Below are 14115 nucleotides of genomic sequence, written 5' to 3'. Positions count from 1 at the left end.
TATTTTTATTTTTTTATTTTTTGGATTTTATGTGTTGTTTTCTTGCTTGCTGTTTTTAATCACCTTTTACATGTTTCTTTTATAATGTTTTAAATGTGTTTCTTTTTCCCTGTCGTATTTCAGTGTCCTGTGTGAAGCACCTTGAATTACCTTGTTGCTGAAATGTGCTATACAAATAAACTTGCCTTGCCTTACTAGGGTTAAAGCATCATCTTACACTTTGAACAACTGATAGTAAGACTAGAGGACACAAAATACCCTACTAAAAGAGTATACCCTACTAAGCTGTAATATATATGGGAGTAAATCTTGTGGGGTTCACAAAGACTGAAATAATATCACATATTTACATTTTAGGAGACAACAGGTCCAGTGGTTTGGTTGAGGGCCCCTGAGCTGAACAAAACAAAACAAAACAAAACAAAAAAAAACTTTTGGTTGGCTCTTGGCACAGCATCAGGAATATCTGCATATATGATTCACAGCAGGGGAAGTTTTGCTCACAGTGGCTGATGCGAGGCGGTTGTGTGTTGGACTGTCGGTTCTTTGTACGCAGATTATCACCCATTCTCCAGGCAGGGGGCGGGAGAGAGATACTGTAGAGCGGACCTACACCACACTCTTGGAAATCTGCTCTTCCCCTCACCACCGCCACCGCTGCGTAATCAGGCCGGTCCAGGGCTGAGGCGCACCAGGGCACACAGCGCCCTGCGCAGTGATAAGACTCCTTGGAAGAAGAGCACCGCAAACTACCGTCCTGACCTGCGACGCTTTTTTTCTCTTTTCAACTTTTGTGCTGGACTTCACGGTTAAATGGAAAAAGACTCTTGGGAATTAGAAGGATTTTACAAAAATATTTTTACGTAAAGAGGACATTGTTGGAATGAACCTTCAGATGTTTTTATCAAAGTCTGGCTCCTTATTGGATAGTTTCTTCCTTTTTGCACGGAAATGTTAAGTGTTTTGTTTATTAAAATTGCGCTTTTAACAAGTTAAATATACACTGACGTTTATAGCTGGTTGCAGATTAGTGGATTTTTTTTTTTATTATTTATTTATTTTTTTTCGGAGGGGTTGAAAAGTTGGGTGCCGCTGACCAGACTGCTGAGCACGAGCGCTTTTTCCTCCGCTCGAGAGACAGCACAGCGGACGCGCGCGCACTCCGGCAGGGCGAGCCGCTGTCCCCCCGCGCGCAGTGCTGAGGAGAGACGGACTCTCGCGCTTCCATAAATGCCCGGTCCGTTGAGAAGGCTCGAGGCTGGGCAGCAAGATGAGCTCGTGGGGACCGCTGCTGCTCGTGGTGCTGGCGGTGTGTCTGCGGTTTGGCGTAGCCGAGGTGAGTCCGCATCCGCACGAGCCACACCAACTTTCCAGAGATGCGTTCAAGTGGTCCAAGTGGCGCAATGTGAATAACAAAACTCCTAAAATTAGCGCAATAAACACTTTGACACGCGTGTAATAGAATATAAAAGCCCGAAAATGAAGTCGACGCTGTAGCAACTTTTACAATGACAGGAAACGTGTTAAAATGGAGTAAAATGAACATGGGAAATTATTGTTCCTTTGTCTAAACGTTTGGCATTGAACTCCAGCTACTGATACTTAATTAGATTATATCTCGGTTTAATCCAGCTAACACCACAACAAAACATAACACAGACCGAGCTATGCTAATCTAGGTGATTTTTCTAACTTTTTTGGGTGTGTGCACCTGCTTCAAACTACAACCTCACACAAACCCTTCGTTCCTTTTCATCGCTGCCTCTGAAAAAGGGCGCATAAATAACAGTTATTCCTCTCACTAATGGCCTGATGAGCTGATGCCCAGGGGCTGACGCACGCAGAGGTCATCCACTGTGGGTGACGAGCCACGGAACACAGGCTGCCAAGATGTGCCCCTTCACAGATGGATGCTCCACGTGGTTTGCTGTGTGATATGTTCATGGATGCAGTTCCAGATGTTGAGCATCATCATAGTGGATATCATGCAATAGAGCACAGGTGTCAAACATGCGGGCCGGAGGCCAAATCCGGCCCACCACAGGGTCCAGTCCGGCCCTTGGGATGAATTTGTGAAATGCAAAAATTACACGGAAGATATTAATCATTTTAGTTCAGGTTCCACATTCAGACCAACTCAATCTCAAGTGGGTCAGACCAGTAAAATACTATCATAATAACATATAAATAATGACAACTCCACATTTTTCTCTTTGTAAATGTAACTATTTTCATGTATTTCCACTAAAACAAAGAATAATTTCGCAAAAAATGTGAATAACCTGAACAAATATGAACAACTTGAAATGTCTTAAGAGAAGTAAGTACAATTTTAACAATATTCTGTCTGTTATTTTAAATGTTTTGTGCATTTGTTGATCCACTGTGATCTGTACGTTATAATGTGCATATGTAAAATGATAAACTGAGGCAGAATATTGTTAAAATTACGTTCATTTTTTTTCAGTTTGTTCATGTTATTCACATTGTTTGAAAGGATAGTTTGTAGATGTAAACCTTTTCATAATGTAAATTTACTTTTTTCGCTCTTAAACTTAGAGAAAAGCTCCAAGTTGACATTATTTATATATTATTATGTTATTATTTTACTGTTCCGGCTCACTTCAGATCAAATTTAGCTGAATGTGGCCCCTGAACTAAAATGAGTTTGACACCCCTGCATTAGAGGCTCTGGATTTATAACAGTGCACGAGCTGTTCTGTGTTCAGTCACTATAGGGGAAGAGGGTAAAACATAGTGCCCTGTGATGACAATTAAGCCTCTGTTGCTGAGTTTCTTGGCATTTTTTGTTTAATCAAAGACCAGGGAATATTCAGGTAATAAGCACAATCATTTAATTTGGTTTTTAAGTTTCATCAGAGACATTTCTTCATAGACACATGAGCCACTTTTCATTGTGTGCATCAGTACGATGAAATATGAAGGCAGGAAAGATTGGCAACAGCTGACCCTCTGCTGGGGTCAAACAGGAAGTCAAACCTTAACCAAGGGTCTTGTCTGGGTCAAGTGGGTCTTGAAAACAACTGACATTATGATGTTTAGCTTAGAAAATTCCTTGACCTCTTTGGTTGAACTAGGATGTACTTCATATCTGATTGTATGTCTTTGTTCCATTCAGATGTAGTTTCACATGTATACCTAAATGGGGTTAAAAAACACACAGTGAATAGATAAGTCGGGGAAAATAGGCATTTAAACAAATCAAAAGTAGGATGCAGTCCTTTGTGAGTTTGCCTTTTCTCTTATCACTTAGACAGAGTGGTATTGTACTCAGAGGACTGTGTCAAAGCTAGGGAATATGTAACAGTTAAAGAAAAATGAATAAAAAAGGATATAGACACAGAATTTCTCACTTTCACTTGACTTTTCACCCTGAAGAACTGTATGGACATTCACATACAAAATATATGTGTACTATATGTATAGGTTACTGTATATACTATGAAAGTCATAAAAGCTCATAACTGGTTTCATTTGTCCCTACATTCAGTCCAGCCACATAAGGATGTGTATTTATAGCCTGCCATCACCTCTACTACTTAATATAAAGGTAGACCTTGAGTGAAAGCTATGATAACACCTGTCATCAACCTGCCTTTTCATTTTACGGCCTCTCTAGGCACCACATGTAAAAGAAAAAGCTGAATTTGACAGGGTAAGTGTTTTCATATTCAGTGAAAGTCAGAAAAGGCTTTGAGGTACAAGCAGGAATTCCCCTTAAGTATGTTTTAAAGTTATAGGTTTGCAGCTGTGAAATCAGGAGAATGTATGCAAGGTTCAGTAATGGTCCTGATGAAAGAAGAAAATGGGTTTAAGTCACATCTGGGGTTGCAAGTTGAGGAGCTCTGAGTGATAATTTAAGAGGCTGCTAATGCATGAGGTGCTGTACCTCTAATGTTCTTGGGGTTAAAAAAAACAGGAATCCAGACAATTACTTTTAGCTAAGTCACCATTATCATTAATTGTGTCGGGCACTTTTCCACCTCAGAGGTAAATTAAGAAGGGGAAATTAATTTGTCGCCTTTATTCATGTATCTCAGCTCAGCGCACGTGTAGGTGTAATTTCAGGGACTACATGTGAAAACTCACACGTGTGCTGTGGCTGCCATTCCTGTGCCGGTAGCAAACTCGACCCCCTAATTATGTACGATTAGATGTTTCCCTCCTCCTCTTCTACCCACGGCGGCCACTGCCTGTACCTGGCATTTCTCAATGTGTCCAACAACGAAAGGGATCTTGCATCAGGTGATAAAATCAGGGGGAAACCGTAACATTGTAAAGGATTTTTTTTTTTTATCATGAAAAGGTATAACAGATCAGCTAAACTTTTATGATGGGGGTAATTGTACTCCAGCTCACCCATAGTCAGTTTATGTAACATTTCAGTTTGATAGTGCACTTTGTAAAAAGTGGCTGTGCTTTTTGTTAACAGCTGCAGCTTCTACTTCATCAACAGAAGCCAATTATTCGAAACAGGCCAACTCTCCAGATGCTGCTATATCGTGAGACAGAGATGACTGACTCTCAGTGGAAGAATTAAACTCCTTAACACCACTTTTTTTTTTTTTTTCTCCCAAAACAGAACACATTTGGTATTTCATGGTAGATTTACCGTCTCTACTAGACCAACAGGATGTTAATATGATACATGAGTACAGGATGTATCTTTATACATAAATTCCATTTACTCATGTCAATGTATTATCAAAATCTTAACTTTTTGAGGTGCATAGTAAACATTATCAGTACATCTTCATATATTCTGTCTAAGCAGAATGAATCTGTGTTTTTAAATGAGAAACAATATGTTTATTTCACATTTCCTGTTTAGACAGAAATCCTCATGACAGCAGGCACCACTGTGAACAAAAGCAAACATGCTATAATTAACATCAGGCACAATTAGCCAAGACAGGTTTACTCCTTTGGCAAAGGGAGGAAATAATCATGATGACTCCTCAGGGGCATCAGGAGCTCAGCAACAGAGATGTAAGCGTAATACAGCAGTCATTTCCCTCCGCTATAGTGTGTACAATGGGTAAAAAGTCAATGGCATATAGAATTGGCAGGGTGTGAGTACATGCATGGATGGCTGCTTCCTTTGGTCATAACCTGGTTCCTGCAGGGTTTCATTATATTCTCCAGACCCTAAATGAAATCTCCATGTTAATGTTGCCCGTGTCCATATTAAATAATAACATTAAAAAATTAATCTGTATGTAGGTAATAAGCTCCTTGACAGAGCACTTTTGCTCCTTTGAGGTCATTTTCATCAGTTCTATGTCACTGTGAGACAGCAAAGTGAATGAAGCACGTCCACAGCAAAGAAACCTATGTGAGGAAGTGTCTCGACCCACGTCTGATCCTTGTCTTTTATTCATCTATTATCCTTTTTTTTAGATGCACCTCCCTTCTCTCCTCTCTATATCACTCCTTCCCCCACTTCCTGACTCCTTCCTGGCTCCTTTGACCCCTAAATGTTAGCAGATGAGAAGACACAACGCCAATAGTCATTCACCCTGCTCTTAGTGACCATTGTGTGTCTGCTTCGGGTAATACTCCCCCAAGACCTCTGGGCCATTAATGACTAGAGGGGTTAAACCCACAGTCAGCCCAGAATCACAATGTAGTGTGCTTGCTCATTTTTCTTTGTGGTGGTTTGGTCAAATTTGACAATAAGTGTTGTTAAAGGATAAAACTTTGGTTATTTTAGCTTTAGAACAAATGAAAATAAATGCAAAATTGTAAATATTGGGCAATGTTGGGTCTACTTGTACTTCTACTCCCATGATACATCAGGTATAGTAGTGTCATCGGAGTTTAAAGGTTCAATCAGTAAGTTTTAAAACAATCAGAGTAATGTGTCTTTTCTGCTTCCTTAGCTTTTTGCATGTAGGTTTACTTGTATATTCTTATGTGTGTGTTTCAGGGGGACCCTCTGCCTGCAGCCTTGGTGGAGCTGGTTAGAAACAGTCCCATCTCCTCCATCGAGGACCTTCAGCTGTTGCTGCTCACTGACTCCGTAGGTAAAGACCAGAACTTTCTAATGTTACTGCTGATTTAAAAAAAAATAAAAATAGCTGCTGGAAATTCATATTTAAATTTTTTAAATATTAAACCTAAATTATAATATTTGTGTCAGACCAGTTACACAATTTCTACTAATAATTCAATGAGAGATAGAGTTGTCTACTTTTGAGTGATAGTGTAAATTAGTACAGTTATACCAGAGGTGATTTTCCATGTTTCAGGTTGAAAGATCACATATTGCAGTATGGTTTAGAAATTTGTAGATTTTTTTTTTATTACACATGGCTCAACGGTGAAGTAAACCATTTTTGAGAAAGACAGTAAATGTTTGAGCTCAACAGTTGAATAGATACAGTCTTCTTTTAGTGCTTCTTCAAAGGCACAGTACACCAAATTAAAGTTAATTCAGAGGCAACTGTTTCTCACCTCCTTGGGATTAAGCCACAGGACAAGGACCTCCTCTTAAAAATGAGGCCAATACAGAAATATGTTAAAGTTGTAATACCACTGATGGCCACTGGGGGTGTCTCCACAAACCAATGACTTACACTGAACTTCTCTAAAAAAAAAAGTAAATAATTTTTTTCCTAGCACTCATTCTGGCCTCATCTGTTTTATTTGGACCTCTAATAAGCAATCTATTCCATATTAACATTTTACTTTTTACATTCCTCTGTTGATCAGATCTCAGATCAAATAGAAGCTTTGATGCCTGGTGCGTCAGGGTTTGATTGACAGGCCTGGATGACAGCTTGCTCAGACTTTCGGAGTTTTGACTTATTTAGTAAAACACATTTTTTTTCTGACAAACAGGTTGACATTGATTAATTGTGATGAATAGATGGTACTTAAAAGAATGTGAAATGACTTTCTTTTGCAATGCTGATGAAGTTTGCTGTGTTTACTGAGTCCATTAACTCACCTCTGAACCCTTGGGCTCCTGTAGTCCTGCTCCTCTAAATATGGTTGCCTCTGGCTCCAAACAGCCTACCTGGTGATGGCCAAATTGGATGATATTGACTTGGAAATGTCCGTTCAGAAACCAGTGAAGGATGTCACTATCCCTCTGCCCACTAATATATAGTCTATGGATTAACTCTTTAGAACCTGACGTGTCATCGCTGACACACCCTGCACATATGCAGTTTAGATGGCTGTAACTCTTTCACTGTTTGTGCAATTGGAAAAATTCCAACAGTTTCTGACACCTGAGACCTTGCGATTTATAGATTTTACTGGGTCATTACAGCAATTTCCCTCATGCCTGTACTAGTAGCTGGAGAAGAAGCCACTTTAGCAGAATTACTCATGTAGTAAATTGTAAATGATTGCTAGATTTGGAAAGATCTGGGGGAAAAAAAGTACTCTGGAAAAACGGACTAGCGGACTCATTCACAACATATTTTCTAACCTTTTTATAGTCAAAATAAGAAAAATAAAGTCCAGACAGACCATTTTGGACTAAGGGTTTAAAGGGTTAAGTATGTTAGCCTTAGCCAGAGTCATCATGATTTTCTTCTTCTTCTTGAATGAATTGTGCTCGTTTTCGTACCCCCTTGTTTTTCCTCCATTTACTGAGCCAGGTCTGTGTGCAAATGGAGATACCCTCTGAATCTGACAAAAGTGTGCGGGATTAGAATGGCCTACTCCGCCTTTAATTTGCATATAAACGTTGTAAATGATGCACAAGTGGCTTTTTACTGTTCTACACTAACTGTGACTAGTAAACATCCTCAACTGAAGTAAAACCAACTCAGACAAACAAAGAGTGATTCAGGGTGTTTGGAGAATGTCTGCTGTCAGAAACATACTCATTCTGACAAATCCAATGGACATAAATGAAGGAAAAATGACTATGGAGCCAAAGTACCTTAATGACTTTTAGTTCTGTCCCTCATATCAACATATAATAAACTACTTCCCCCTCTCTTTCTTCTTCCCTGTTGTTTTCCCTCTTGTTCATTCACTCTCGACCACATACTTGGACTCATTTTTTCACTATGCGTGCAGAGGGCGCCAAAAGGCCTCAGAGTACTATTCATGTCAGATCTTTAAAAGAGTCCATTCCTTGCATATATCAGATGTTGTATGTATGTATTGTTTATTTCCAGATGAGGAGGATGATGCTTCACCAGCTAATGGAGGTCACAGATTACCAAGGAGCCTCGGTGAGATAACCCTGCCATCCTTTGTGTTGCTCTATCTCTGTCATTCTCTATCGCTGCATATTTTTCCATGCCATGCGCTCCTTATTTGTACCAGCTGAGGTCAAATGAAGGATTTCTCATTTGGTGCAGATGTAAACTTCAAATTTGTTTACTTTATCATTCCATCATCATCCTGACATGATCTTTTTCTGCTGGTGGTTTGTTACTCATCTGTGAACAGTTATAAGCATGTTCTTCGGAAAGCTGACATCCAGTAAAACAATTTGTGATGATAAATGAATAACGCTCAAACGAATAGGTTAATAGAGGGTTGTAGAAGGTTCCAGATTTTCCTCATGAATGAAAATGTGCTCCATCCTCATTAGTAGAAGCCTGAAGATGGCGTTTTTAGTGACACGGCAAAATGATTCTCATTAACCTCTTTTTGCTATCATGATAAAGTGGATGTCTGAATTATTAATGACATAAGACATCAATTTTCAGCAGCCTTGGTTCCTTTATTAATCAAAATATCAACTATGCAGAATGTCCCACGTCCTACCAAAAAAAGCAAAGCTGTAGTAGCATTTGTACTAATCTGAAATGTTGCCTTTGTTGCAGACAGATACAGATTGTGATTCTAATGCAAGGCAGCGGCAGGTAGCATGACTTAGACAGTGGAAAATTTGGCCTCTGAGAGAAAAGCATCTGTTGCACTATCCCATCAATACAAATTTATCTAAGATAAGCGAGTGACTGAGTAAGCCAAATGGAATTTAACAAATTGGGCTGATCGTATTTACCAGACGCTGTTCTCCTAGCAACTGGGAATGGTTTAGATTTCTGTAGCTAATATTGATAATGACTGATCCCATGTGGATTTGGATTGTTGTTTTTTTCTTATTGGATGAACACATATTGTACACAGACAAGGAGCCTGTTGCTGTTCACAGTCAAATATGGCAGAATTTGATTTTTCAGAATACCATATGTTCTGAATATTCCCAGCTGTACTCACATTTGTATCTCATCGATCAGATGCCCAACCAGCTCAGCAAGCCCTATGTAAAGTTCGGACTGAGGTGGTCGAGGTCACGAGGGCCATGTTGGACCGTAGCAATGCCAACTTCCTGTTATGGCCGCCCTGTGTTGAGGTCCAACGCTGCTCTGGCTGCTGTAACACCAAGAGCCTGCAGTGTGTCCCAGTCGTAACACACACCAGATACTTGCAAGTGAGTAACTATATTCAGACACAAACATATTCTGCCATTTTCCCCCTATACTCATGATCTTTCCTGATTCTCCAGGTTATGAAGATCGAGTATGTCAACAAAAGACCCACATACGCCAAAGCGGTGGTGTCCGTCATCGATCATGTAGAGTGTCGATGTCAGACTGCACCGCGTCTCCCTGTGTCGAGGAAGAAATCATCCCGCAGACAGCACAGTCACAGTAAAGACCAGCATCGAAACCAGACACTCAGCCAAGGCCAAGGACAGGTACAGTTTACCAGTTCAGTTAGACTCATTCAGTAACAACAAAATGGAAGAAAAACAGAAACAAACTGGGAACTGGGAGAGCTTCCAACAGTAGGTTTGTAGGGAATAATGAAGGCTGTGTAGTGTTGTCAGGAGAAGATGTAGAGGTGTCTAAGTGGCTGTGATGTGGAGTTCATGGATGAGACTGAGGAATATTTACCTCTGCCCAGGAGGTTATGTTTTCATTGGGGTTTGTCTGTCTGTTTGTTTGTTTGTCTGTTAGGAAGATAACTCTAAAAGTTATGAAAGGATTTTGATGAAATTTTCAGGAAATGTTGATAGGGGCACAAGGAACAAAATGACAAAATTTTGGTGGTGATTGGCGGGCGGGGGGGGGCTGATCTGCCTTGGCAGAGATATGTGCTCTCCAAGTGCTTTTCTAGTTTGTTTATTTTATCAGTCCATCTGAACCTGTTGCTGTTCTTCATCATTTTAGTTAACGTCTTGCTACTACTTAACTAAGTGTAGTGTCTCAACACCTACGTGATAAAAAAAACCTTTGGTCTAGTAATTATCCACTACTGTTGATATGTTGTTTCGAGTGCATTATATACAATACATATAAATGTCAGATAAGTCTTCTAATTAAAACTGAACCACATTTAATTTAATTATATCCTCAAGGTCAAGCTTCACTCCAAAGATGAACTCCATCAGTGGGACGAGCTGAAGCAGAACCAGAGGTCCCACTTGGAGGATCTGCTGGAGCAGCACTGGAGCTCCAGAGGAGACACCTTCACTCAGCTTGGAGACGGGTACAGTCTCACTGGGGAGGATGTGTCTCAAACTGATGACGCTCTCCTCTATGCTCCACACTGGGCGCAAAACTCCACCAGGCCTCTAGGGACTAAAGACCAAACGGAGACTCAGGGGAGTGTGGAGAGGAGGAATGGGAGGATCTCAGATAACAACAAGACTGTAAACTCAGCAGATAATGTTACTGCTGAGGTAAAGAACAGACTGGTTGAAGGAGGCGATGGACTGTTGCTTAACAGTACTGAAGGAAAAGTTCGAGTGGATGAGAGACAGCTGGATATTCCAAGCTCCAATACAGAAAATGGAGCCCAGACACACAGCCCATTATGGCAAGAAGACAAATCCAAAATGTCAAAGAGCCACACCAGTGGTTTCTCTCAGCTTGTTACTCCAAATCCTCAAGCTGAGAGTGGTCCGACTGAGGCGGCTGGTGAAAGATCCAGGAGGAGATTCCGACCGACCAAAGAGCCAAATCCAGAGCCTCGAGAGCTGGCCAGACAGAGAGACAATGAGACTCCAGAGAAGGAGAGGATATTACAGATGGAGGAGGCAAAACTGGAGGAGGAGAGGAAAGAGCTGTTACTTCTCCATAAAAGGCTGGACCAAGAGAAGGAGTTCCTGAGACAGCAGCAAATGAAACGAGAAGAGGAGGAAAGGCACAGACAAAAGGAAGCAAATAATCACCAGCACAATAAACATCACCATCATCTGCAAATGACAACTCAGAAACCAGGTAAAGAACGTTACTGAACACTTGACGTTAGGAGCTGGAGGTTTGTTAACATTAACTGTTTTCACTGCTAATGATAAGATAAGATAAGATAAGATAAGATAAGACTTTATTTATCCCACCATGAGGAAATTTCACAGTCAACAGCAGCAACGTACTACAAAAAAGTACAGAGAAAAAGACAGGTAAAATCACAAACAAGTGAAAAATGAAATATAAAGAAATAATAGCTATTCTTATAAAATGTTGCTGTGGAAGATGAACAGAAAAGAGGCATGAGGATAAGGATTTCCAACAGCCCAGTCCAACTCCACAACATAAAAAAATCAGTGCACAGGCTTTTATTGTGGCTTTAGGCAATGACTGCAGTTATTTACTTAGAGATGGAGTTAATCAAATGTCAACAAGCAACTGGCTCCAAAGAAAAACATTAACACACAAACATTCACAATGTTTTATATTAAAACAATGCATAATGTATGAATCATCATTTTTGCAGATACAATATCTACGTCTACCACACAACAGCCATCAGCTCCAGCAGGTCCCAGACCACCTGCTCATTCAAAACCAACAAAGAGGAGAATGAGGAAAAATCGCAAACGGATCAGCAAGGCAGCTATGAGAGCGATGCTAATGTAGAGCTAAAGTAAAGCCGGGTGAGCTCCTTTAGATAATAAAATGAAGGTGTATTAATCATTAATCATGTTATTTCTGGTGTTTAATTTCTGGTATTTCTATTTATGCTTCTTGTTTCTTTATCTCCCCAGGCACACAACGTGAACTTGGTGTATTTTGTGGATAATCCAGAGGTGAAGCAGCGACTCCCTTCCAATAAGTATTTATTCACCTGTCAGTAACCTGCTTATCCTGTGAGATCTCCTCGGTAACACTACTAATGACCGTCTGGTGAACCTGTAACTACACATGGACGGAGAAGAAGGAATGATGGGATATTAAGAACCGGTGGACCTTTTCAAGAAAACATTGTCTTTATGACAGTCGCTGGTGGGAAGTAACAAGTGGCACCCGAAGACTGATGAACCGGGTGTGAGAAGTACCTGTGGCAGACTGAAACTGCATAGCTGTAGAACTGTGGAAAAATAGTGCAATTTCAAAGCTCTCCTTGGAACCTTGTTTTGATATCGAAAGAGAGAAACTGCACTTGACGTCTTTCCGGGATTTTTTAATTTTTTGCTGAATGACTTTATGCTAACCACAGTCAGAGACTCATCACGACTACTAAGTGCATTTGGTGGAACAACAGACATAACCCTCATGTCACTGAAGAATTTGTTGTTTTATTGTAATTGGATAATCTGAGACAATCATCGACAGACTGCAAAAATGTTGACTGAAATGAGCAGTATTTCCACTTGTAATCATTCTAACATGTTTCTGGTTCAGTGTTGACTATGATAGGATGATAACATGTAGATTTACCGAACTGAGGCCTGATATCATTTATTAGTTCATTAAACCACATGGTCTCACTTTAACCATATTTAATTGTATTTAACTCATTGCAGACACTGGAATTACAAACCATGTTATTCGACAACAAAAACATCAAATGTTTTTTCTGTTTCAAAATTCAGGTGTGCAGAAAAAAAAAGGTGCTCTCTAAATACTCAGTAGCATTTCACCTGTGACCTGACTGTGTGGTATGTCTTTATTTATTTATCCTTATCATTACTGTGGATTAACTTTCTACACAAATACTGCAAATAGGATTCAGATTTGGAGAAATGCTTCAACCTGGCATGACGGCTGGATGGTTCAGAAAGGAAATCGACCGGCAAAGTTTAAGAAAACTCCTGTGACCGCTCAGTATAATGCAGTGTTTGGCTTCTGTGTCAAAGTGTGTGTATGTGTATTTTTGTATTTTTGTATGCCGGAGTGTGGTGTAGTGTACATGGATTGTGCCGATGCCAACACTTTCTGTCAAGATCCATACTTTATCTGTTTCTCTCTTTGCTTAGAGAGATGTCTCTCCTCTGGTGATTACGCTTTGGAAAAACAATCACATTCCTCTCAAACTCTGGGAAAGCAATACCTTTGTTCAGTGTATTTTTCTCCTCTACTGTCCCCACTGTATTTGTGTTATCACTCTGCCAGATATTGTTTCTGACATTTCATTTAACAGAAAACTAAAAAAAAGAAACAAAAACAACAGCTTGTCATCCACCAACATTGTCTTATCCCTTACAATTAATTCAGTTAGTTTGAACATATAGAAATACAATACACTGGTGATGCTGTGTCAATAATGCATAATTAGCAGTCGACATCTTAAGTTATTGAAAAACGTGTACATTCTTCATGCTAACGTAGAACTGTTAACTGATTTGTCTGTTTTATTATAATGAAAAAGAAATGTTTGTGATAACATTGCCACCTAATGCTATTTTCATATGGTATAAGAAGCTAATGTGCTTAAATGGACCCTGCCTTGTGTTTTTATTCCTTTTCAGTTTCAGTTTTTCCAGCTCTGTCCGTTAATGTACTTTCCAAATGCCTGAGGTATTGTTGAAATGACATATAGAGTTTATTTAAAGAAGCTGCCACAGTCCCATATGAAAAGTTAAACAATACTAGCTTTAAGAAACAGCAGAGCTCATATGTGGGAGGACAATTAGAGAACAACTCTAATTTACATGTGATTTCAGGATTGGAGACATAAGTGTTGCAGATTGTCCCTTGTTGAGCCATTGCTAAACATTCACGCAGACATTATAAGTTACAAGGATCAAGTCCTGACAGATTGGATTTTATGACTTCCCTGCCGACAATATGGGTCTAGGTGGACTTATTTTTTAAAACCATTTGGCCTGATGCACCACGAGGCCTGTTCAATCTGACATGAGCGAGAGAAAAGACCCTGTGGGGGGTT

At 39.9% G+C, this 14115-nt stretch overlaps 1 protein-coding gene across 2 annotated transcripts; it reads left to right on the top strand.

Annotated features, from left to right (window-relative positions):
* The first annotated feature begins 537 nt into the window (after positions 1–537).
* Positions 538–13667, top strand: pdgfbb (platelet-derived growth factor beta polypeptide b). 2 transcript variants are annotated; one of them, XM_030142035.1, is made up of 8 exons: positions 538–1336; positions 5951–6047; positions 8163–8219; positions 9237–9430; positions 9506–9697; positions 10361–11225; positions 11722–11881; positions 11993–13667. In XM_030142035.1, exons 1-7 carry the CDS (start codon positions 1271–1273, stop codon positions 11862–11864), a joined length of 1614 nt encoding a protein of 537 aa, XP_029997895.1. In that variant the 5' UTR covers positions 538–1270; the 3' UTR covers positions 11865–11881; positions 11993–13667. The 2 variants fall into 2 exon arrangements, with proteins under 2 accessions (XP_029997895.1, XP_029997896.1); XM_030142036.1 differs by lacking the exon at positions 538–1336 and having other exon boundaries at positions 5967–6043.
* Positions 13668–14115: the final 448 nt, after the last annotated feature.

Source organism: Sphaeramia orbicularis, chromosome 8, assembly GCF_902148855.1.
Source record: "Sphaeramia orbicularis chromosome 8, fSphaOr1.1, whole genome shotgun sequence".
NCBI classification, from domain to species: domain Eukaryota; kingdom Metazoa; phylum Chordata; class Actinopteri; order Kurtiformes; family Apogonidae; genus Sphaeramia; species Sphaeramia orbicularis.
This window is presented reverse-complemented; position numbering and strand designations above follow the sequence as displayed.

Bases quoted from the DNA above. Each gene is read 5' to 3' on its own strand.
- pdgfbb (XM_030142035.1), top strand. From the start codon at position 1,271: ATGAGCTCGTGGGGACCGCTGCTGCTCGTGGTGCTGGCGGTGTGTCTG. The intron at 8,220-9,236 runs GTGAGATAACCC...CTCATCGATCAG, and splicing joins CAGATTACCAAGGAGCCTCG to ATGCCCAACCAGCTCAGCAA. The intron at 11,226-11,721 runs GTAAAGAACGTT...TCATTTTTGCAG, and splicing joins AATGACAACTCAGAAACCAG to ATACAATATCTACGTCTACC.